Source organism: Pristis pectinata, chromosome 1 (assembly GCF_009764475.1).
Source record: "Pristis pectinata isolate sPriPec2 chromosome 1, sPriPec2.1.pri, whole genome shotgun sequence".
NCBI lineage: Eukaryota > Metazoa > Chordata > Chondrichthyes > Rhinopristiformes > Pristidae > Pristis > Pristis pectinata.
In genome coordinates this window covers 54,291,741-54,317,508 of record NC_067405.1, presented here as the reverse complement: position 1 = coordinate 54,317,508, position 25,768 = coordinate 54,291,741, and the positions used below count along the sequence as shown (strand labels likewise).

At 39.9% G+C, this 25,768-nt stretch overlaps 1 protein-coding gene across 1 annotated transcript in view; it reads left to right on the top strand.

Moving 5' to 3' along the window:
• The first annotated feature begins 5,852 nt into the window (after window positions 1-5,852).
• slc40a1 (solute carrier family 40 member 1) overlaps window positions 5,853-25,768 on the top strand; it is a 35,965-nt gene continuing 16,049 nt past the window's right edge. Inside the window, exons 1-4 of the mRNA XM_052026612.1 lie at window positions 5,853-6,331; window positions 6,486-6,553; window positions 18,102-18,261; window positions 25,072-25,187. Coding sequence (XP_051882572.1) covers window positions 6,289-6,331; window positions 6,486-6,553; window positions 18,102-18,261; window positions 25,072-25,187 — 387 coding nt within the window. The 5' untranslated portion in view covers window positions 5,853-6,288. The remainder of the gene's footprint in view (window positions 6,332-6,485; window positions 6,554-18,101; window positions 18,262-25,071; window positions 25,188-25,768) is intronic.

The following is a 25,768-nucleotide window of genomic DNA, read 5'->3' as shown; positions in this document are numbered from 1 at the left end:
GATTCACTTTGGAAGGTCGAATTTGAAGGCAGAATATAGGTTTAATGGTAGGATTCTTAGCAATGTGGAGGAACTTGGGGTCCAAGTCCATAGATCCTTCAAAGTTGCTGCGCAAGTTGATAGGGTTGCTAAGAAGGCATATGGCTTGTTGGCCTTCATTAGTTGGGGTATTGAGTTCAAGAGCCGCGAGGTAATGTTGCAGCTCTATAAAACCCTGGTTAGACCACACTTAGAATATTGTGTTCATTTCTGGTTGCCTCACTATAGGAAGGATGTAGAAGCTTTAGAGAGGGTGCAGAGGAGATTTACCAGGATGTCGCCTCGATTGAAGAGCATGTTGGATAGGTTGAGTGAGCTAGGGCTTTTCTCTTTGGAGAGAAGGAGGATGAGAGGTGACTTGATAAAGGTGTACAAGATGACAAGAGGCATAGATCAAGTGGGCAATCAGAGACCTTTTCCCAGGGCAGAAATGGCTAACATGAGGAGGCATAATTTTAAGGTGATTGGAGGAAAGTACGGGGGGGTATCAGAGGTAAGTTTTTTTTACACAGAGAGTGGAGGGTGCATGGAATGCGCTGACAGGGGTGCTAGTAGAGGCAGATACATTAGGGACATTTAGGTAGGCACATGGATGATAGAAAAATGGAGGGGTATGTGGGAGGGAATGGTTAGATTGATCTTAGAGTAGGTTGAAAGGTCGGCACAACATCGTGGGCCAAAGGGCCTGTACTGTGCTGTAATATTCTATGTACTCCCACTCACTGGGGCCCCAGTTCCCACGCTTCCTTCCACTCACCAGGGTCTCAGTTCCAGTGTTCCCTTCCTGCTCACTGGGGCACTGGTTCCCATGCTCCTTTTCCATTAGCAGGATCCCAGTTCCCACTCTTCTCTTCAACTTGCCAGAGCCCTGTTCCCCCAATTCCCTTTCACTCACTGGGGCCTCAGTTCCCACACTCCCTTTACACTCACCCCCAACTGGGGATCTGGTTCTCATGCTCCCATTCAGTTCACCGGGGCCCTGTTTCCCACACTGACCACAGTACCATTTCCCCTGCTCCCTTTAAACTTACTGGGTTCACTAGGAAATTCATTACAATACTGTATAACATCTAAAAAAAAGTCAATTTAAAAATGTTGGTCCATTAGTGGAATGACATCCAATTGTCTGGAAAATCTGCTAATCCAACACTATCAAAATCCGGAGCATGCTGGGTTATCGGAGTTTCACTGTAGATTGATTATGAACCTATTGTTTAACGATTACGTGCTGTTTTGGATCAGGTTGCTATTTGGTGAATGTCTCTTTAAGACATAGTACAGTAGAGTAGTTGTGTGTGGTGTCGTCATGACAGCAAGATTAGAACGTGCTGACAGTTTTTGGTCAGTGAGTCGGTGGAGAGAGAGAGAGACACTGACTGCTGGTCTCTGTATCGATGGATGAAGAACAATAACTGTGTCTGTCACTACAATCCATGTATAGATTTTTGGAGCAAACAAGTGGAGTCCACTTTGTTGTTAACCTGTAGAAGGAAACAGGTATTTGTGTAGACAGCCAAGTCTTGAATGCCTTTCAGGGTGGCAGATACTTCAGAACAAAGCAATGGAGATCATCAGTGATTGAGGTGTCATATGGGTTCCATCGTGGAACATTTGGATTTCGTAGTTTCTCTCTATATTCTCCCTCTACATTTTGTCTTCAGTCAACGGTGGTTTTGCAAAAGCCTTTGCTCATGTTTCACCTTATGACTTGCTGAACTGAAATTTGAGACCTATTCCTGAACTTGGAGTTTGGGAATTTGCCACACACACACTTTGAGTTTAGTTTTGGGGATTATATTTGATATCTAACATTTTTACTTCTCTTATCATTACAAGTAGTTACTAATAAAATAGTTTTTTACACTTGTACATGACTCGGTGTGCTTCTATTGTTGCTGGTATGTAACAGTGCACTAATTGGAATGACTTTTGACACATCATTGCATCAACCGCTGCTGGTAGTTTAATGTTGTTCACCTTCAGTAAAGGATGCTCAGTTAACTCTATGCTTCAAGTGATAGAGTTATACAGAATTGTGCAGCACAGAAACAGACCCTGACTTTTTTGCCCATCTACACTAGTCCCATTTGCCCACATTAAGACCATATCTTTCTGAGCCTTGCCTATTTAAGTGTCAGTCTAAATGCCTCTTAAACGTAATGATGGTGTCTAATTCCACGACCTGCTTTAGTAGCAGGTTCTGAATAGCAATCACTCTCTGTGCAAAAAATCTTACCCCTCAGTCCCCTTTAAATCTCCTGCCTCTCACCTTGAAGCCATGCCCTCCTGTTTTTGACACCTTATTAGTTACCTTGCTAAACAGCAACACAGAAGAACATGTGGACACCTCAGCTGGGGAATTCCAGGACCTCGGCCCAGACAGGAGGATGGAAGGAGGACTTGGAGAGGAACCTGTAAGTGATGGCATTCCCATGAAACTATAGCCTGGGTGCTTCTTGGTGTTAGAGATGTCAGATCTGGGATGTGATGTCCGAGTGGCCTAGGGCAGGAACTGCTCTGAATCTGGGGAATTAACCCAACTTCCAGTCCCTGCACTCACAACCTTTCACACAGTACATTGCTCCTGAAGTTTAGTCACTCTTGAAGCAATTGGGGTGGCCCATTTGAGTCTTTATATATCATGGACTATATAGAACATGGAACATAGAACACTACAGCACAGTACAGGCCCTTCAGCCCACAATGTTGTGCTGACATTTTATCCTGCTCTAAGATCTACCTAACCCTTCCCTCCCACATCGCCCCCCATTTCTCTATCATTCATATATCTGTTTAAGGGTCTCTTAAGTGTCCCTAATGTATCTGCCCCCACAACCTCTGCAGGCAGTGCATTCCACGCACCCACCACTCTCTGTGTTAAAAACCTATCCCTGATATCCCCGTTATACCTTCCTCCAATCACCTTAAAATTATGTCCCCTCGTGTTAGCCATTGTTGCCCTGGGAAAAAGTCTCTGACTGTTCACTCAATCTATGCCTCTTATCATCTTGTACACCTCTATCAAGTCACGTCTCATCCTCCTCTCCAAAGAGAAAAGCCCTAGTTCACTCAACCTATCCAACATGCTCTCCAATCCAGGCAACATCCTGGTAAATCTCCTCTGCACCCTCTCTAAAGCTTCCACATCCTCCTTATAATGAGGTGACCAGAACTGAACACAATACTCCAAGTGTGGTCTAACCAGAGTTCTACAGAGCTGCAACATTATCTCACAGCTCTTGAACTCAACACCCCGACTAATAAAGGCCAATACTCCATACGCCCTCTTAACAACCCTATTGACCTGCGCGGCAACCTTAAGGGATCTATGGACGTGGACCCCAAGATCCCTCTGTTCCTCCACACTGCTAAGAGACCTGCCATCAACCTTGTATTCTGCCTTTGAATTTGATCTCCCAAAGTGTATCACTTCACACTTTTCCGGATCGAACACCATCTGCCTCTTCTCAGCCCAGGTCTGCTTTCTATCAATATCCTGTTGTAATCTACAGCAACGTTCTACACTATCCACTACACCACCAACCTTTGTATCATCAGCAAACCTACTAACCCACCCTTTACATCCTCATCCAGATCATTTATAAAAATCACAAAGAGCAGGGGTCCCAGAACAGATCCCTGCGGAACACCATTGGTCACCAATCTCCAGGCAGAATAAGCTCCATCTTCCACCACCCTTCTATGGGCAAGCCAATTCTGAATCCACACAGCCAAGTTTCCCTTGATCCCATGCCTCCTAACTTTCTGAATAAGCCTTCCATGAGGAACCTTATCAAACGCCTTACTAAAATCCATGTACACCACATCCACTGTTCTACCTTCATCAATGTGCTTTGTCACATCCTCAAAGAATTCAATCAGGTTCGTGAGGCACGACCTGCCCCTCACAAAGCCATGCTGAGTGTCCCTAATCAGCCTATGCTCCCCAAATGCCCATAAATCCTGTCTCTAAGAATATTCTCCAGTAATTTGCCCACCATTGAAGTAAGACTCACTGGCCTGTAATTCCCAGGGTTATCCCTACTCCCTTTATTAAACAAAGGAACAACATTTGCCACACTCCAACCATCTGGCACTACTCCTGTGGCCAGTGGAGAAAGTACATCCTTTTTCCTCAAGTCAACATGCCCTAGCATATCAGCCTGTCATACGACATCCTCACAAATGTCAAAGTCTCTCTCACTGGTGAATATTGAAGCAAAGTATTCATTAAGGACCTCCCCTATCTCTTCCAACTCCAGGCACATGTTTCCTCTTTTATCCCTGATTGGTCCTACCCTCACTCTAGTCATCCTCTTATTCTTCACATACATGTAGAACGCCTTGGGGTTTTCTTTGATCCTACTCGCCAAGAACTTCTCATGCCCCCTTCTAGCTCTCCTCAGTCCATTCTTAAGCTCCCTCCTGGCTACCTTGTATCTCTCCAGAGCCCTGTCTGATCCTAGACCTCAGGTAAGCTTCTTTCTTCCTCTTGACAAGACATTCTATATCTCTTGTCAACCACGGTTCCTTCACTCTACCATCCTTACCCTGCCTCAATGGGACAAACCTATCCAGATTCCTATGCAAGTATTCCTTAAACAACCTCCACATTTCCACTGTGCACTTCCCCAAGAACATCTGTTCCCAATTTACACTCCCAAGTTCCTGCCTAATAGCATCATAATTCCCCCTCCCCCAGTTAAATACTTTCCCATACCGTCTGCTCCTATCCCTCTCCAAGGCTATGATAAAGGTCAAGGAGTTATGGTCACTACCTCCAAAATGCACTTGCACTGAGAGATCTGGAACCTGATCAGGCTATATTTTTTTAAAAATTCCAAAATAAATTTTATTGATCATAAAAAACAAACTATATACAACAATAAACAGTGCAAACCTTTACATTCGTGTACTGATCCATCATTAGTGTTACCTTTTTATATAAAAAAACACAGCACCGATGCTACTTGTGTGGCTCCCTGGGGTGCTACCCCAGTCCCGTACTTACAACATTTAAAGGGCTTCCTCGCCTGACCCCGCCCCTCCCTCTCCTGTGGCAGAAGAACCCTAAACTGTAGTCCTTCCCCGCCGAGCCCTTGCGTTGGCTGCACCCAGCTTTAGTGTGTCCCTCAGCTCGTACTCCTGCAGCCTGGAATGTGCCAGTCGGCAGTATTCCCCTACGGACATCTCGCAGTGCTGGGAGACCAACACGTTTTGGCCAGACCAAAGGGCGTCTTTCACCGAGTTGATGACCTTCCAGCAGCAGCTGATGTCCGTCTGTGTGTGTGTCCCCGGGAACAGCCCGTAGATCAGAGAATCCTCTGTTATGCAGCTGCTGGGGATGAATTGTGACAAGGACCATTACATCTTTCACCACACCCTCCTCGCAAACCCACAGCCCGCAAAGAGGTGGGCGACTGTCCCGTCCCCAGCGCAGTCCTCCCGGGGTGAGCGTGCACTGCCTCTCCTCTCATAGGCCTATTCACATACCTCAGGAATCCTTCCTGTACACACCTAACAAACTCAGTCTCATCTAGCTCCTTTACAGTAAGGAGGTGCCAATCAATATTAGGGATATATATGATATCACCTTCATATATTTCACAGATGGTTTCGCTCACAATGGAATTAATGATCATGTTCTTCTTATTCTGGGGGTGCTCAGGGGAGAAACTGCAACGGGGGTGGGGACTGGAACGTGGGGGGGGGGGAACATTGGGGGGGGAGGGTGGTGGGGGTGAATGAGACGAACGTTGCCTATCTGCCTGACGCGGCGACGTTGTGTTCAGAAGCGGAAGGTGGAGCTTTGCTGGACTGAGCTGACATTTGTTTTGTTTCCGCGGCGGCTGCGGCTCGGAGTCAGTTATCACTGAGCGAGAGTTTCCTGCGTCACGGGGCCGGACTCTCTCCTCAGGACACCTTTGATCCAGGCTCTCAAAACTCCCAAATGATGTGAACGTTTGGGATTTGGGAGTCGGACCGTGCGGCTGGTCTGATGGAAGTGGCGCGCTTTCGACCGATCACTTTATTTTAGCGACAACTCTTTTCAGACTTCAGCTACAGTGCTAGCTAAGTCTGGAAAACATAAATAGCAAAACACCCAGCGGAGCTTCATTTTTCAGAGACTGTTGTTTTGTTGAGGGGCATCTTTCTAAATTTTGATTTTTGTGAAAGCAATCGAGAGTGTAAGAGCTAGAATCGAACGGAGAATAACCTGTCAGGGAAAAATAAAACTACCTTTTAAGCATGGAGAAACCGGAAAGCGGATCGAATAAGAAGGGGTGCTGTGGTAAGTTTTACACTTGAATCTAGTTGTGATACTTACTTGAGGCTACTTTGTATATTCAGTCAATAAGTGTCAATATTGGTGGGGGATACATAGTTATTTATGTTTAATTGATGTCATTTGAAAGTAATTTTTTTTGTTCTTCTTTAAATGACAGCTTCTTTTGTTGGTTACTTCAAGACCACCAAGTTTCTTATTTATTTGTGTCATGGACTGTCTTCATGGGTAAGTTGGACTGCCAAGCTCAGACTCTTGGTTGCTTCTGTTTTGCTCCTTTCAAATGAGAACTGCTCAGTGAGGCTAAGGATTCATCTGCCAGTCCTCAGCTATGGATTGGCATGAAGTTTCGTCTGCCTGATGGTTGTTTTGAAATGGTAATTGTGTTTCTTTTGGAAGCAGTCTGAGATTTTGCTGGAAATAGTAAAGAGAGAAAGGCCTCTTGAATAAGTTTGGACCTAACTTTCAGGATGGACTTTGGAAAAATTTCTGCTGAGTTGCAGATAAGTTGGGCAAAATTGTGGAAAATTAATACTGACATTTTATAAATAGTTTCAAAAGTCAGTGGGCATGTGCATTAATGAGAGAAAAAATATGCTTTTTCATACTTTGCTTAAAAACTTTTTGTTTGCTTATAATGGTGTGACTTTATGGTCCATGTTGTTAACCTGCTGAGGTCCATCTCATCTGTCAACCATATTCCTTCATTGCTCACTGGAAAGTGAGCAGGAATGGCGGTATTAGCCTGGAGCAGGGCAGTGGTGCTGCTTTGTTCTCTCTCACACCTGGACTGGGGGAGATGAGGTACTGGCCCTAAGCCCAATCCATCCCTGGGAGGAGGGCAGACTAGCTTCTTGAAAGCTTTGCAGGCAGTCCACCACGCTCGCCGTTTTTTCCGCGCTCTGACAGTCATTGACCTGGACCCACGTTGACCCATCCTCCAGTGTGGTGTAGCTCTGCCTACTCTCTGTTCAGAACAGAATGAGTGAGTGAGCTGGCCAGAAGTGGGCATTGATAGCCTCATTTTGGGGGAATCCACAAAATCAGAGGATTTTGTATCCATCAGAGGATATCGATCAGGTGACCTTCAGAAATGATTAGTGGGATTCAGTTGAAATGTTCAGAAAATAAAGAAGAAAAAATCCTCATTCATCAGGGAATATAAGCTTGAAAGTAAGAATGAGTCATTTGAAAAATGTTGCTGCGGGTTTCTGGACAAGAATTGTTAAGGGTTTTCAAAAGGGAATTTGGATAACCGCTGGAAGGAAATTAATTTCCAGGCCACAGGGAAACAGAAGGGCATTGGGATTCATGGAATTGTTCTTGGAAAAAACAGTACAGACTCAGCAGACCAAATGACTTCCTGTGATCCATAGACCAGATTGTAGGTTGGACAATATTTTGCTGGTTGAATCTAATGCCCTAATCCAAGTCTATGAAGTATGTAAAATGAAATTTTAGACATTTGAACTGCAGATGCAGTGTATTACAGTTCATGGAACCAAAAGTCTGAGGTAGAATGTTGGGATTAATCAGGAAAGACTTTATGTGAGGGAAGAGGTCACTAACCTCTCAATGAAATGGAAATTTTATTTTGTTTTGACAATGTAATTTATTTTGACTCATTTCCAAGTGTGTGTGTGTGTGTGTATATATATATATATATATATATATATATATATATATATATATATATATAGTTAGAAATTTCAACCAACTGTTTCATTTTAAATACACTAGAGTATTAAGTCACAAATGTTTTACTTTTTATCTTGTTCTTAATGTACAGTATTCAATTAATTTTACTATTCAGTTAATGTACAGTAATTTGAATATCAATTTGGTTTACTCTTGCCTCTGAATCAATGTTGGAACTAGAAGCACATTCCAGTAGTTGAAAGCATACTCCAGGACTTGAGTATATAATCTCGGCTGACACTTCATTGCACCACTGAGGAGCAATGGATTATTGGTTCAATTGTTTATTTTGGATGAAATGTTAAATGGAAGTTATTTGTTCAGTTCAATGTAGCACTATGTAGCACATAGCACTATTCAAAAAAAAATGCAGTGAGTCCTCTCGGTTCTTGGGCAACATTCCTCATTCAACCAACGTATCCAAAATAAGATCAATTGGCTGTTTATTGCTATTTGTAGAGCCTGGCTGTGCATAAATTGGTTGCTGTATTTTCATTTTGAACAACTGAAACCACATTCCAAAGGTAATATATTGACAGTGAAGAATTTTGGAAAATCCTGAAGACAAGAAAGACCATGTTATTTGTATCAAGTTATATCAAGTAATATAAAGTTATTGTTTGTTTTTCTAACTCTACAAAAGGAAAAAAAAATACCTTTATAGACACAGAGGTATTTTAATCTAACTCTGTGAACAGACCTTAAATGCATAGCACTGAAAGGATTATGTCACATCAAAAATTCTCTTGTGATTGCCTTTCACTTTATCTTAACTATTTCCAGTTTTCTTTTCTTCCTTTTATTGAAGATAATTTTGAATTGTGCTTCAATATAATTTCTTAATGGAAACCTGCTTGTTTTTTCCCCTGTAGTTTTTCATTTCTTTTTATCCTGATTCTGCTTCGCAGTTCTTAGTTTTGCTGAAAATCTAGTCTTCTGGCTGTTTGGCATAGTTTCTTTTTGCCTCTTTAGTTACCAGGAGATGGTTTAGTGGTGCTGGGAAAAAAAAACACCAGACTTTTCTGGCCACAAGCACATTATACAGAATACAATCAGCCTTGCAGAGCAAGAAAAAAGCTTTTGATTCTATTGAAATAGTTTGTACATTTCTATCCTTTTTCCCAGAAGAAGACTATATAGTGGGAATTTGCTAAAAGCATTTATCAGCACATTTCTGGTTTGCAGCTAATTGGACTCTCAGAGAGTTTCACAATTGCAGATGTTTGGTGGTACTCGTTTGTTAGACTTTAAATTCACTTGAGAGATGATGCAGGCTGTTTGAGATCCAAGAGTGCCATGGACATATCATTTTTGATTTTAGGCATTCATGTAGTGTTGTCTATCTGCAATATGAGCCTATTCCCCTAGGACTGACAATAAACTCTAGTTTTCTGGGTCACTTCGACAGAATAACTGTTGTTCATCTGTGTTGCATATCTGCAGTGAGGCATAACCTACTACTCCCCACTGGGAACAAAAATGCATAACTGCAAAAAGCGATAGATTTCTGAAGAATATCTATATTTTACTGTAATAATGTAGTGAGATGATTCCGATATTTTTTACATAGTCTTTATATCTATAATCATGATATATTAAAATGACATAAATATTTAGCTGTCTTATCTGTGTTAAAGTCTAAATGTAGGTGACCCCTGTGTTATGGCCATTTGGGAAATGGAAATTCACCCTTACTGACTTCACAAATCACTATCCATAAATTTGAGATATGGAATAAAATTCGCTCTCACAGACTTTATGCGAAAAAAAAGTAAAATAAAAACCACAATTTATCTTTTCTCAATTTGCATTTCTTGACGCATGTGAAGATGATGTAGCTTCATGTTATAGAAAATTGTGATACAGACAGGTCAGCCCAGTCATTGACAGTGTTCATGCCCATTCCCTTTCTCCCTCACATAATTCAATTAGTAGGTTTTCAACTATTTATTCTCTCCTCCATCATATTTTTATTTAGATTCCTTGTAAGTGCTGTTATACTGTTCACCTCAACCATTCCTTGATAAGATAAGACATCTTTATTAGTCACGTACATTGAAACACACAGTGAAATGCATCTTTTGCGTAGAGTGTACTGGGGGCAGCCTGCAAGTGTCGCCATGCTTCCAGCGCTAACATTGCATGCCTGCAACTTCCTAACCCGTACGTCTTTGGAATGTGGGTGGAAACCGGAGCACCTGGAGGAAACCCATGCAGACACGGGGAGAACATACAAACTCCTTACAGACAGTGGCAGGAATTGAACCCAGGTCGTTGGCACTATAATAGCATTACACTAACTGCTACACTACTGTGCCTGCCTGAGATAGTGAGTTCCATGTTCTTCACTCTCCATGAGTAAATCGGTTCCTCCTGAACTCTGTTGGATTTGTTGGTGCTATCCTATACTGGTCACATTCAGTTTGGCTCTTCTATACAAGTAGAAACCTTTTTGTGTATTTTAAGGGCTATTATTGTCACCCCAAAGGCTTTTCACTTCAAGAGAAAAGGGACTCAAAAGCTTTACATTTTCACAGGTGTAACTTCAACATGCCTGCATCAACTTGATGTATATTTTATTCACTGTCTCCACCCTTTATCATTTTTACATTATGGTGACCAGAACTGGATGTGATGTATGGTTGCAGCCACAGTGCACTTAAAAATAATCATAATGTGAATACTCAGGGCCAGCATGATTTTGCGAAGAGAAAATGATTTTTGATGAATTTAGTAGAAATGTTCGAGGTTGTAAGCAGCAGGGTAGTTAAGAGATGTGTTGTATCTGAATTTTCAAAAAGCTTCTGATAAGATACTAGACAAAGGGTGCTACCTAAAATAAGGTCTTAGGTTTTGGGGATAATAAAATAAGATGCATTGTTTTAAGGTTGTATAGAAGATTAGTTAAAGGTTAGAAAACAAAGAGTGGGATTAAATAGTTCTACATAAATTTGGCACAGATGGGATATCATTAAGCTCTCCATCATAACAATTTAGAGGGAGCTCATTCAATTTTTCTGATAATATTATGTTTTGATGGAAAAGTAAGCTATTAGGACACAAAGAGTTGTCATCAGGTGGGCTAGAAGGTGATTGATGGAAAATGACTGTGGGAAAATGTGAAACTGGAATTATCTATTGTGCTAGGAAAAATAGAAAAACAAAATGTAAATTAAATTGTAAGATACTAGTGAATGATTGGGGAACAGAGGATTCATGGTGTGTCAGTTCATAAAGAACTGAAGTAAACATGCAGTTACCTGGGTGATTACGAAGACAAATGGTATGTTGACCTTAATTCCAAGGAGGTTGGAGTACAAAGGCAAGGAAGTTTTGCTGAGGTTGCACAGAACTTATTCAGAATACTGGGCTCTGAATGTAAAGAAGGATACATGTAGGTTGGAGAGAGTTCGGTATAGATTGACTGGATTGATTCTTGGGATGAGATGGTTGTCCTTTGAGGAGAAAGTATGTAAGATTGCCGTATACTAATTGGAGTTTAGAAATATGAGAGATGATCTCACTGAAGGGGATTGACAGGCTAGGTACTGAGAGGTCATTTCTGCTGTGCAGAAATAAGGGCACATGTTTTTGTGTTTCTATGTGCACCAGGATAAGGGATCATAATTTATGACAAAAATGAGGAGAGGTATCTTCAAGCCAAGGATTATAAATGTTTGGAATTCTCTACCTCGGGGATCTAAAGCTCATCCAATTAGTATTTTCAGTGCTGAGAGCAATAGGATTTTGGACATTAAGAGAATCAGAGATTACAGGGATTGGATCAGAAAATGGATTCACAGTGCATGATCGGCTGTGAACTTATTGAAAGGCAGAGAAGGATCAAGGGATTGCAAGCCTACTACTGCTTCTACATTCTTTTATTCTTACTCTATGTGTAGTCTAACAAATTAATGTACAAGTTTTCAAAGGGGATAGAATTTAACAATAAACTCTCTATTGTTAAATTCTATCCCCCTTGAGATACATCCTAATGCTTGGTTTACCTTTCTGTGGTTTTATTGACTTGTGTCACAGCTTTTATTGAGTTGCCAGACCCCTTTACATCTTTTGGATTATTTTCAAAATGAGACATTCTTAATTTTCTTACCAAAGTGCATTTATCAATGTTAAACTTCATTGGCCAGTCAGGTGCTGCTTGTGTAAGCTTAGTCTTTGTTCCTGTAATTTGTTGCAGTTCTGCTGTGTTGGCTTTCCCTGTCACCCCCAACCTAATTTTGCTTTTATCTGCAAATTGGGAGCTTGAGGTTTTTGCTCTCATGTTTTTACATCTGAGAATTGAACTCTGTTTCTGAAATCTGGTTCAAATATCTAAATTGTTAACATAAGTTGAGGCGGCAGTAATTCTTGCCCTGATCCTTGCGTAGTCTCACTTTCCATCTTCCACTACTCTGAATGGATATCCATTACCACTGCTCTCTGCTTCCTACCTTTTAGACATTCTACTACTTGTCTGTATGTTCTGAATTTCATTCATCTATTATATGGTACCTTTTGGAAATCTAATTTTGTACATGTGTGACCACACTCTCTGTTAACTTTTCAAAGAATTTAGTCATGGTGTCATAGAAATTTTTGTCACAGGTACAGGCCATTAGCCCCACTATGTTCTATCCAACAAAAAACAATCCAGCTAAATCCCACTTGTATTTCCTTCTAGGTTACAACAGTTGAAATGCACATTCAGGTTGTTTTTAAATGCTGTGAGGGTTTTCTGTGTTTGGTAACTTTTCAGGCTGTGAGTTTCTGATGAATTCCCCTTCATTTGCTCTGCCAATGTTTTAGAACTCATGCCCCTGATATTTGATCTCTCTGCTGTGAAAATAATTCCCTACACAATTACATACCTTATACACACAAGTAAATCCCACTTTAGAAAAATACAACCATAACTCATGGGATCTTTCTCCATTGTGAAAGTTCTCCAGTAATGGCAGAATCCTCACAATTCGTCATTATTCCCTGTATAGTGCTATCACTTCCTTCCTGTGATATAATGACTGGAACTGGATGCAGTGACCCCGACTGTAGCGTGATGGGTGTTTTATAGAGTTCTACCAAAATCTCCTCCATGCTCTTAAATTCTGTACCCTCATCCAACATGGGAAACTACCCTGTATCCATTCTTCTTTCCAAACATACACTTTACTTATAATATATACAATAAATACAATGGGAAATGTCTTCCTCTATGTTTATTGTACTGTCAGTTCAGTGCATTCTCTTACAATGAATCAACACCACTCCTGTTTCCTCCTTAAACAATGCATCCATGAAGCATTTGAGAGGCTGCTTCCCAGGGCCCAGCCCCTCCATGTCCATTGGTGATCGGACCCTAAACTCTGGTCTTTCTTCACAGAGCCTTTGCAGTGACTGCACCAAAGTTCAGTGCCTCCCTCAGCATGTACTCCTACTTCTTGGAATGTCGCAATTGGCTGCAATTGCTTGCAGACATCTCCTTGTACTATAGGCTATATATCTCATTAAAGGCAGACTAAAATGCATCTTTCACTGAGGTGATGATCTTCCAACTGCGCTTGATGTGTGTCTCGATATGTGTCCCTGGGAATAGCCCATAGATCAGAGAGTTGTCTGTTATGCAGCTGTTCGGGATGAACCTCGACAAGGACCCTGGCATCCTTTTCCAGACCTTCTTTGCAAATGCACAGTCTACAACGAGGTGTGTGATTGTCTAATCCTCAGCACAGCTGTCATGAGGGCAGCCTGCGCTGCAGGTGAAACGCGTAGAAAGGGCCTGACAGGGAGGGCTCTTCTCACTGCCAGCCAAGCAAGGTGTCGGTTCTTGTTGGTAGCTCTGATGATGATGAACCATTCTGCTAAATGGTTTTCACAGTCTTACATGGCAAGTTGCTGTGTCAGTGGAAATGGAAGGCAAGAATGCTGGAGAATTTTGTCTATCACAAGCAACTGGAATGGTTGCAGTCTACACTCAGAGAAGTGGCAAAGTCTAAGGCTATGAAAGCAACTCTGAAACGTACTATTGAGATCACTTCAATCAGAAGCAATTGTTGAAATGGCCATTGCTCATCATAGTCTTGTCCGTTTTGAACAACCAAATATCTCTGCTGCTAGAACAAAGGTTGTGTAATAGGATTGAATGTGCATATTGGCATCTGACCAGAGGCAAAGTCAGCCTATTGCTAATCCAGCACAGCCCCTTGCATCTGACAGAGTCAAATGAAGAAGGAACTGGATGGACTAGAACAAAACAGCATAGCTTGTGAAATGCCAGTAAAAAAGTGGGCCTCTTTAATAGTACTTCTGCCTAAGACAGACAAAACCTTGTGGCTGTGTGGAGATTACAATGTCACACTAAATTGTACTGTAGATGATAAACATCTGTCACCCACTTTGAAACACTTGTACATGGAATTAGCAGGATCAAAGATATTTACAAAGTTGGACCTCGCCCACACCTGCTCACAACTGAATGCCAACAATGATTGTCAGGAATACCCAACCATCAATGCACAAAAGTCTCAGTTCATATATACCTGAGTCAAGTCTCCACTCAGGACTTTCCAGGCCACCATCGATAAAATGTTGCAAGGAGCAGATCATTGCTTGTGTATTCAAGATGATATGTTGGTTGCTACAAGTACTGAAGAAGAGAATACATGACCATGATGTGAAATTGAAGAAAAGTATATGCAATTTTGCAATAAGAAGTAATGTATGAAGGATACAAGACAATTGTTGAAGCCATCACCAATGTGCCAAAACCTAAATATATAGTAGAGCTAAGGTCATATCTGAGAAAGTGCAGAACTATGCATGGCTCCTTCCAGATCTTGTGACAATGGTCACACTGTTGCATCACTTGTTGAAAAGGGAAGTGATACAGCTACTGAGCAATCAGCAATAAAGTGAATGCAAGAAAAGTTGAACTAGTGAAATTCTTCTTGTTCATTATAAAACAACACATAAGCTGAAGTTAGCATGTGATGCGTCAAGTTTTAATGGAGGTGTAGTATTAAATCAGATGATGGCTGATGGACAAGAGAAGCCCAGGCTTTCATTTCTTGAATTTAGTACAAGGAGAAGATGCAATTATGCTCGTCAAGAAGGAAGCACTTGGAATAGTGTTTAGTATCAAGAAATTCCATCAATTTTGCTCAGCAGATCCGTCACCCTAGTAACAGACCATGAGCCGCTGCTGATGATATTGTGTCCCAGATCAGGAAAAAGTGCAAAGATGGACAGTACTCATTTGTACAGACTTTGCTGAAGAGAACTATACAACTGAGTACTGGAATTCCAAGTAGACATCATTGTGGATGTTCTGATGCAGATGCAAATGAGAACTCTTGTATTCAAAGTAGAAGTGGGATCTAAACATCAAATATGGCCAAATGAGGACTTTACAGGGATCAGGTCTGAAATCACAGAGAAAATCCAAAAGGACTCCGTATTGAAAAGTCTATGGACTGTCATTGAAAGGATGGACAGAAATTGACCATCTACAACAAGTTCTGAAACAATACAGAGTTGCATCAATGAGTTGTCATGTGAGCATGAGTGCATCAGGTGGGGTCATTGACTGATAATACCCATTCCTTTGAGGAAAACTATTGTGGATAAAATTCATACTTTATACACAAAAATAGAATGAAAACAATTGCAAGAAGCTTTTATAAACTAGCCTTATTTGGAAGTGACCAAAACTCATTGTTAAGTAAATGCAATATTGGTCAAAGTTGTAGGAACAAGATACCAATGATGCCTCTGCAATTATGGTCATGGCACTCCAGACCATTTCAGAGAGCATTTGTGAAAAAGGGATGTAACAGTTTCATGACACTAATTGATACTCACATTAAGTGGGTTGAAGTGAAACATGGGGGTTTATGTACTACTACTGAACATACTGTAGATGAGTTAAGGTTTTTGTGTGTGTCATGGTTTCACAAAGATCTTGTTTTTGACAATGGCCCTAAGTTTCAATAACTCTGCAAATTTCATGTAACAGCATGGTATAAAACATAGTCTTGTTTCTTCAAATCAACTGGCTTTAAATGGAGCAACTGCGCAGCTAGTCAGAATAGATGAGGAAACACTCAAGAAGCAAGTGTTGAGGATAGTCAAAACTCAGCATGAAGCATCACTTGGCCAATTTCTTGCTGAAGTGCAGAACAACTCTGCAAACTACCCCACAATATACACTTGCAGAACTCAACGTTAGGAAGATCGAGAACACACTTGAGCATTGTGCAACAAAATTCTGCTTCCACAGCTGAAGAAAAGTGGGTTAAGTCAAAAATGTCACTGTGACATTAATTGGAAAAAAATGCAGTTTCAAGCAAAATGAGCTTGTTTGTGGTTTCAGCTTTCTTAGGAGGTCAAGGGTCTCACAAGTGGGAGGTAGTAATCATAAGGGAGGTTTGCAAAACCAAGTTTTCATGAAGGGCAAATGACCATTCAAGTCTGGATGGTGAACCTCATGGTCATGAAGTTGTCTCTGAGTTGACAGAAGCTGAAACTTCTTTCAGATTCAGAACCAAGTAGAGTAAAAGTATTTGGAGATGAGAAAGATGACAAAAAAGTTACTAGACTGGATTTACTTTTGTTCATTAAAAAAAATCTAGTGAAATATGTAAATTGATAAGATACTTGTACATCATTGTGGAAAAGGACAGAAACAAAACTCCCGTTTCTAATAGATAGGGGAACAAAAAAGTGTATGTATATGAAGGGATATACTGTTCTGTGTAATGTTTGTGGATATACAGTTGGACAAGAGAACTGTGACACTGGAATATACAGTCTGTAGCAGGAGGTTGAAAACCTAGCATGTATATTGATTAATTGTTTAGCCTTTTAAAATAAACTGTTACCATTTTTGGTGAATATGTACTATGCATTAATAGATTTGAGAAGATGTTATAAGGATAAAGCTTATAGATTAGAGCCAGGGCCATTAGGAGAAAAGTTTGGGAACACTTTTACATGGTCAAAGTCTGGAGCTCCCTGTAATTCGTGTTTGTTCATTTGTTAAAATTGAAACTTTTGTTAACCAAAGGTATTAAGGTATATAGAACAAATGCAGATGTTTAAAATTGTATCTCACATCAGCCATGATCTCATTGAGTGGCAGAATAGGTTCAAGAGGTTAAATGGCAGTCTTATTCTTATGTACTGATTATACCAAGTTGACACTTAGAAGAAGGATTATACATGTCAACAGTGGGAAAATAAATTGTTGATCTGCTGACAAAATGGTTGCTAGTGTAATTCAAAGGTTTTGGGAACCAGACTTTTATATTTGCTTTTCTCCAGAAGTCATGTAGAAAACCAGTCCCTGAGAAGAGTTACTGTATCACTGAAATCATGATTCAGTAATTGATTCCATTCCACCAGTGCCTAATGTAGTTCATTTATAATCCAAGACCGTATACCAACTGCCAGTGCATAAGGCAAAGATGTTCTGCATGGCTAGGAAAAGTCCATATATAATTCAGCTTGCCTGCATAAAGGCCAAGAGGATATATAACTGGGATTCTTACTTTTGGAAGTAAGTTTATCATTTAATATAATTGTAATTAAATATATTTCATTAGATGGCTGCCATTTCAAGTCTCTTTCAAGACATTTTAATTCTTGAGCGGTGTTAACATTACTTCAAAAGTTAGTTTTTATAGAACTATAATAAATCCAATAAATGTTTCTGAAAATGAACCTTTTGCTTACCCAATGCTCAACATGCTGAAATTCAGAAAGGGGTGCTCCTGAACTGATTCATCCCTTACAAGTCAAATCTGAGGTTAGGAGGTACAACCCTTCCATTGCTCTGGCAAATGACCTGGCCTCATTTCCTCGAACAGTGTGTGGTCAGTAATGATGTAGCCGTCTGACTATATGGACTGAACAAGTTGCTGGCCTGCAGATCATCTTCAATCTGGTGTCACTGATAGAGACGTTAATTCTTAAGTAAATTTAAAATGCCTTTAACTGGAAACTGGTGAGCAAATGATTAATTTGCTTAAAAATGCACTTCAATTTTTGATATGTGCCAAATGGAATCTGTGCTTTGTTACAGGGAGATAGAATGTGGCACTTTGCTGTGTCAGTGTTTCTGGTGGATCTTTATGGCAACAGTCTGCTTCTGACAGCTGTCTACGGATTGGTCGTGGCAGGGTCTGTCCTGTTGTTGGGAGCTATCATTGGTGATTGGGTGGACAAAACTTCCAGGCTTAAAGGTATGAACTAGCACACTACAATTTTACTTCTGTGTACAAATGTTTTAAACATATAGCTTTGGAAAAAGAACAGAAACAATTATCCATTTATTGCAATGGGAACATGCTATGCAAGGTTTTCAGCAATGTAGGTAACTTTAACTAATAGTCTAGTATTCTGTCACAGAGATGTGCAAACAGGAGTAGGCCGTTGAAGTAGCTCATCCATTCAACCATAACATGGCTGAATGGTGCTTCAACTCGATTTAACAGCTTTGTCTATTCCCATTCATTCTCTTTCCCAACCAAACCTTGCCCAATGAAAATGTATTTATGTCAGCCTTAAAAATTTCACTTGAATCACCAGCCATAGTTTGTGGGTTGGAGATCAGGTGAGTTCCAGATTCCCGCAACACATCCCATGATGAAAAAAGAGATCCCCCAATTCACTCCTGAATGGCCTAAATCCAAAATTTTGCCAATGGCTTCCTTCAGATAATGCATTTTCTGTGCTATTGAATATTTCTATTGTTAAAATCATTATAGAAGCTCAATTAGATTGGACCTCAACCATCTAATTTGAAGGAATGTAAAGTAAGTTTATTAGACCTGATGTATTTTAATGCTTTAAGCAAGCCCAGGTATCATCTTGATAAGTATTTCCTAAGAACCAGTGTCTAAAACAAGTCCTCCAGGTGGGATCTGACCATGCTCCTACATAACTGAGGAAATGTTTTTTCACTTCAGTTGTTCAAGTCCATTGAGACAAAGCTCAACTTTTTTTTTGTACCTGTGTACTAGTTTTCGGTGATTTTTTTTATTTGTATCTGGACATCTACGTTGCTTTTGCTCCTCCACAGTTCCTGAGGAAGAGCTGTGATGGTGGGGGTAAAGGATTTTACATTCACCAAACAGTAAAAATATGCATTAATCAGGTGTTGTGCTAATTAGACTCATTTTAAAGTCTGGATCTTGGACACAATTTTGGTCCTAATTTCCAGAATAAACTTGCTCAAGTGCTGAAGTATTGATAAGTGTTCCAGAAAACCTCCCAATGCACTTTAATGCCCATTTCCCAACTCCAGCAGTAAGTGAAATAGTGAGTAGCTCCTTCTGTAATGCAGGAAATCCACACCTTTTCTTACTCCCAGTTAGCAAGGCACTGTTGGGAGAGGGCATCTGGTTTGGTGCTAGCCACCAAAATACAATATGACCTGCTTAATAAGCAGAAGTGGGCACTTAAGTGGCAATAAACCTCTGTGAAGCTGTTCCAAGTACAACTTCCAAGGCTTTTATCATTACTTGGTCTTGTGCTAAATATACACTAAATGCATCTTTTATCTCAGGACATGATCTGCCTATCTTGGACAGTCTTTTGTGCCAAAATTGCAGTGCAAGAAATTATCCCCAATTCACTTACCACGAAGGTTTGAAGTGGGTCACCTCTCACTCATACACCAAGTTATTCAGTGATTAAATAAAGATCTCATCATAAAGGATTCATAAATTATTAATGTCCATTCTTGTGCATTAACTTAAAATTTGCATTGTTTAATTTTTAAACAAAATTATTAGTTGAAAATTACTTGTTTATGCATTAAGATTATCCAGCATGCTCAATAATAGCATATGTAACATCTCTGGTTAGACAGCGTCCTCATGCAATGTTCAGAGGATTTTGAAATTTTTCTGATAAGATTCAAAGTCAACAGGAGAAGAACATAAACAGTTGTCCTATCTTACTTTATAACAACTTATTGTTTGTTATATTACTTTAATGCATGAACTAGAAAATAAGAAGAATGTTTGTTATTTTTATCCAGTACAAGCATGTATCTGGAAGTGAGAGCAATGGTATTAGTATACATAAAGGAAGTGTGATAGTAAGCTCAGAAGATAAACATTGTTTCATCATTGCAGTCTGTTCTCTGGTATTACACCAGGGTCTTTTTATCTGTTCAGTTATGCCTTTATGATTTAAACCTATTATTGCATGGAGTTCTCTAATTATTTTGTCTCTGATTCAAATTGTAACTGTGTGGCCACAATTTAACTTTTCTCTTTTCTCTCACTTTGTCCTTCAACTTCACTGAATCAACATCTCTACCTCTCTATTTATTTCTTCAGTTTGCCCTTTACATTTATACTGCTCAACCTTTACGGAGATGAAATTCCCCAGTGCGCTGTAGGTAACAGATGAACTAAGCGTGTATTATTGGACAGTAGGTTGGTATATCACACACCATTGACTTGGAAATATGTCACTGTTCCTTCACCGTCTCTGGGTCAAAATCCTGGAGCACTCTCCCTAACACAAGGACTGCAGCGGTCTAAGAAAGCTGCTCACTGCAATGCTTTCGGTGATTCTCAAAGGCAATTATGGATGGGCAATTAAAGGCCAACTCAATCTGCAAAACCCACATCCCTTGAAGAATAAAAACATATTTTCATTCACAAATGATTAACATATTCCTCAATTTCCTGTAATGTTTGGTGGATCTTAAAATACATGCTGACATTTAGGTCATGTTTGGATTGGCTAAACATGTTAAAGATCTTGTGAAAAATTCCACATTCTTGTTTTCAAGTGCACATTACATTCGCTGTGCTTTGGCATTGAAGAAATTGCGGCACAGGAATGGGGGTGGGAGGGATGGGGGAGTGGAGTCGAAGGATGATGAAAAGTTTGCCAGATTTTTACCAAGAAATTCTTTCCTAGATGTTTCACTAGACTTTTCCTGCCTAATAAACGATCATTCCACTAAATAATAGCATTGCAACCTAATAGTAGAGCTCTCACTTCTAGGGTGAAAAGTTACACGGTTAAACTCCATTTTAAATAATTAAATCATTATGATACAGAAGGAGGACAGTGGTTGGACTGAATTTATTCAGGCTCTCTGTAGAGCTATGCCATAAGGCCCACTTCACTGCTCTTTCCCCATAACCTTGCAAATCATTGTTTCTCATGTGCCTGTCCATTTCCCTCTTGGAAGTCTTAATTGTTTTCACCATTACTTCAAATTTTTGCCCTCATTCTTTGGGAATAGCTCCTCTCTGCTTACCCTACCTAAACCCATCATGATCCTGAACACCTTTGTCAAATCTCCTCCCAACATTCCTCATTCCATTGGAGAATAACCCCAGCTTCTCCAGTCTGATCTTATAGCTGAAATCCTCCATCTCTAGAACCATACTAATAATTTTTTTCAGGATCCTTTCTCAGACCTTCACATCCTTTCTAAAGTGTGGCAACTATAATTGGACATAAGCATATAAATTGTAATTAAGCAGGCATTCTAGTCTGACTCCAGTGCAGTACTGCAGCTTTGGTTCATTGTTAAACACGACAACTTTTGAAAGTGATGTTAAAATGATACCTGCTTCACCTGTTCAGACTGACACAAAAGATCACATGGCAGTTTTTATTAAAGTGAGCAAAGAGTTCACACAGTGTAATGATCAATATTTGTTCTGTAACTGCTACCACCAAAACAGTTTATTTGGTAATCCATATCAGTGCTATTTGAAGTGCTGTACTATGTGCAAATTTTCATTAAATCATAGTACAGTTCGGTACCAGAAAAACATTTACCTCATTGTGTTTGTGCCAGGTCTTTGTATAATTACGGCTGCTCTCTAGATTTTTCCCTATTCTGCAATTTTCCCCAACAAGTAATAATCCAATTTCTCTTTGGAAGCTACTCCTGAATCTGCTTCCATCATCCATTCAGGCAAAGCAATCCAATTTGCTGTGTAATATTTTTTAACTTTGGGTCCCCTTAGTTTCACTGCCAGTCACTTTAAATCTACGACATCTGGAAACAATTTCTTCATGGTTACTCTATCAAAACCCTTCATGATGTTAAATATCTCTATCATACCACCCCTTCACCCTCACTGCTCAAAGGAGAGTAATCCCATCTTCTATTGTTGTTACACATGGTTGAAGTGCCACATCCCTGGCATCATTCTATAAATCTCTTCTGTAACCTCTCCAAGCCCTTAATATCTATCTGAAGGATGATGCACAAGCTACTCTTGAATCTGCTTCTATCATCCATTCAGGCAAAGCAATCCAATTTGCTGTGTAAGATTAGTTTCAATACTCCAGATGGATTTTAATCAGCATTTCATAACATTTACTGTAACTTCTTTGCATTTATATTCTAAGCTATTCATAACACCAAAGTTCCTGTAAGGTAGCCAAATGGATAAGTTGCAGGACCAACAACCAGAGGTCTGGATCATTGCTTCAGAGACATAAGTTCAAATCCCACCAATTTATACTCATGTAATTTAATAAATCTAGAATTTGAAAAAATAATCTTAGTTTCAATAATGATAATTGCGAAACCACAGGATTGATGTAAAAACCCACCAGGTTCGCTAATGCCCTTCAGGGAAGAAAATCTACTGTCCTCACCCAATCTGTCCAATAGGTAACTACCGACTCACCAGTGTGGTTGATTCCTAATGGCTTTCTTCAGGGACTGTTAGGGACAGACAATAAATGTCAATGTTGATAGTAATGTCCACAGTTTGAGAATGAATAAAGAAAAGTCTAGTTAACACTTTCTGTATCTATCACAACATTTACTGCATTTACACAATAATTCTTCGGCCATTCAGAACCTTGGGACCTGTTATAAGGATGTGAGAGACAAGATGAATGCAAGACCTTCATAAATAAAAAGATAAACTTTCAAAGTAAAGACAATGAACAGTTTTAGATGGTATGTTTTGGTCTTACTGGGGATAATAAGGTGAAGTCTGTGCCTACTGTCAAGTACAGGTGCGCCTGACTCGTGACATGTTTGCTTTACAATAAGTGTGAGATGTGCTACTGGAAGATTTAGATATTGGCAGTCTTGAGAGTCTTATTTCACTCCATGGGACACCACCATTTTGGGCCAGTGATTGATCAACAAGATTGCAGAAGTTTATGGTTCAGTGCAGCCTTCACAAGGCAACTGGGGATTTGAAATAAATGCAGCTTGGTTGCTGCTCACATAGCAAGGATAGATCAGCCAAAACATGAGTTGGCTCAACAAAACCCATACTAATAACTATCTGTGGCTCAGAGAGTTACATTCCTAGCTAACAGAAACTGTGTGGTCAAGTCACAGAAAATGCTGCACTGACAGAGATGCCTTTTGAACAAAACATTAAAATGAGGGCTCATCAGCCATCTCAGATGAGCTTTAAAGATCCAAAGACAATGTGACAGAGAACACCAGAGAAGTACTCCCCAATGTCTTGGCCAATATGTAACCTTCGAACCAACTCCTTTAAAACAGATTTTGTGGCCATGAACAAATTGTCGTTAGCAGGACCTTGCTCTGTGCAAGTTAGGTGTATCATTTCCAAAATTAGTATATTCAAATACCCAGAAAGTACAGAATAAAAGAGTTTAGCTCCTATTTAAATTCTGAATTTTAGGTGTATTTTGGACCTTACATTTCTCTTACCCTGCCTCTGTTTCTCTATTGCTTGAGATCTCCTTCCTGTCTTACAACGAAGTCCCTTTTGCTTTGATTTTCTTCCTTGGCTTTGTTCTTATTTTTCTTTATGCATGCCTGCACAATCAGATGTGTTTTGCTTTTTCTATATTGAACATTTATAACTCACTCATTTACATGGCTTCTTTATCATAGCAAAACATCATTGGAGTGTAATTGAATAAAATTTAAGGTAGTCTCACCCAAGGAGATGCTGGAATTGGCTTGAGAAAAGAGAAGGGTTTGAGGGTCATCTGAAAGCAGGTAAGAAATATAGAGGGGCAGAATTAGCAAGACTATTCCAGAGCTTAGAGACTAGAGAACAGAAGGACTTAGGGCAAAAATTGAAAGGTTGTATTCTTCCAGTTGGACCATTGAAGCTACATGACTTTTGGAACTTGGTAGTAAAGGACATGATGTCTGGAAGTCAATGAATAGGAATTGGACAGGGGAGCCACTCTGGGAATGCCAATTTTATGCCCTGTCAAACTTCAAAGCTCTGTATTTTGTTGCATGGCTGCCTTTTGTGCCATGAAAACTGTGTATTTCATAAATATCTCCCAGTTGACAAAATGATATCTAGCTTCAGTGGCAACTGGCATGGAATGACTAATTAGGATGGTGAAAAGGTAAGAAGGAAAATACAAAAAAACTGAATAGAGTTCCACACTACTTACTTATTCAAACTCGTAATAAAGGAATTGGATAAGCCATTTTTGTCATTTCTGTTACACGAGAAACAAAAAAAGAAAAGAGCCATAATACCTGCCAGAGAGTTGAAAGAGAATAAAAGGATAAACAAGAGCTAACACTTTAGATTGACTTGCTGGCAAAGAAACTCACTTACTTGGAATGCACATCAGTGAATTGTCAGCATTGATTAATGGGTGGAAAATCTGGCCCGGGGAAAGGTGGTTGATATTCTGCCAGGCTGAGATATTCCCACTGACAATCTCTCGGAAAACTGCATTACAAATTTTCAGATGATTTCAGAAAACTGCAGTACAAATAATCCTAAATGAGACAAAATTCCATCTACTGATAACTTTATTGAAATTCCAGTCTGTTTCCATACTTTTCCAATAAAATTATTAACAGTGGACTTTCACGTCCAGAATTTAGATGTAGCATTTTTCTGAAGACTTGCATGTTGTCTTATTTAAACTTGTTGATCTGTCCAAAAGTTGTGAAACATTGGACATGCCATATCTAAGTTGTGAACAAATAGCACTACACTGCAATCCATTGACTTTTAATTTCTAAAAACACATTTTGTGAATAATTGTGATTCATTTCAATATAACCAATTCTCTTCTCACTCCTACGATAGTTGCCCAAATATCCTTGATTGTTCAGAATGTCTCAGTCATCATTTGTGGCGTCATCCTGATGATGGTCTATCTGTTTAAACCTTCTCTTACCACCATGTTCCAAGGATGGCTACTTGTAAGTCTTCATTTATTAGTTGTTCTACAGTTTAGTTTGACATTTTTGACTGTGCTACACCATGACTGAAATAATGTGAATATGGTTCGTGTTTCAAAATGCAGCTTAAGACAGTGCAAAGCCTAATGATATACTGCCAGATGAGCAGAGATGATGCTGGCAAGTGTTGTAAAACAGCAGCAGGCTTAGCTACCTGTTGCTTTCTCATGGTACCTACAAGTAACCTCCACTTCCCTACACCCTGTGTCTCCTCCTCCCCCACCCAGCCCACCATTTTAAATGCTGTATTTTTAGATAATGTCAACCTCTTCCAGAAACCGATGACATAACTCCTGATCTGGTGAAAATTTAACTAAAGATCGTGTAAACTGTGCTCAGTCCAGCAGCTGCCAAGAAAAGTAGCATGAGTGTCAGAAGAGACCCTGGCATATTCTGATGAATATTTTGTCTGAATGCTTCCTTATGGGCCAGGGCACACTGTTACTCCCTCAGAATTTTACAACTTCAGTTTCCCCCCACCCCACCATACTCCTGCTCCACCAACTTCCCTTTCCCCACTGTGATCCAATCACACAGCTGTA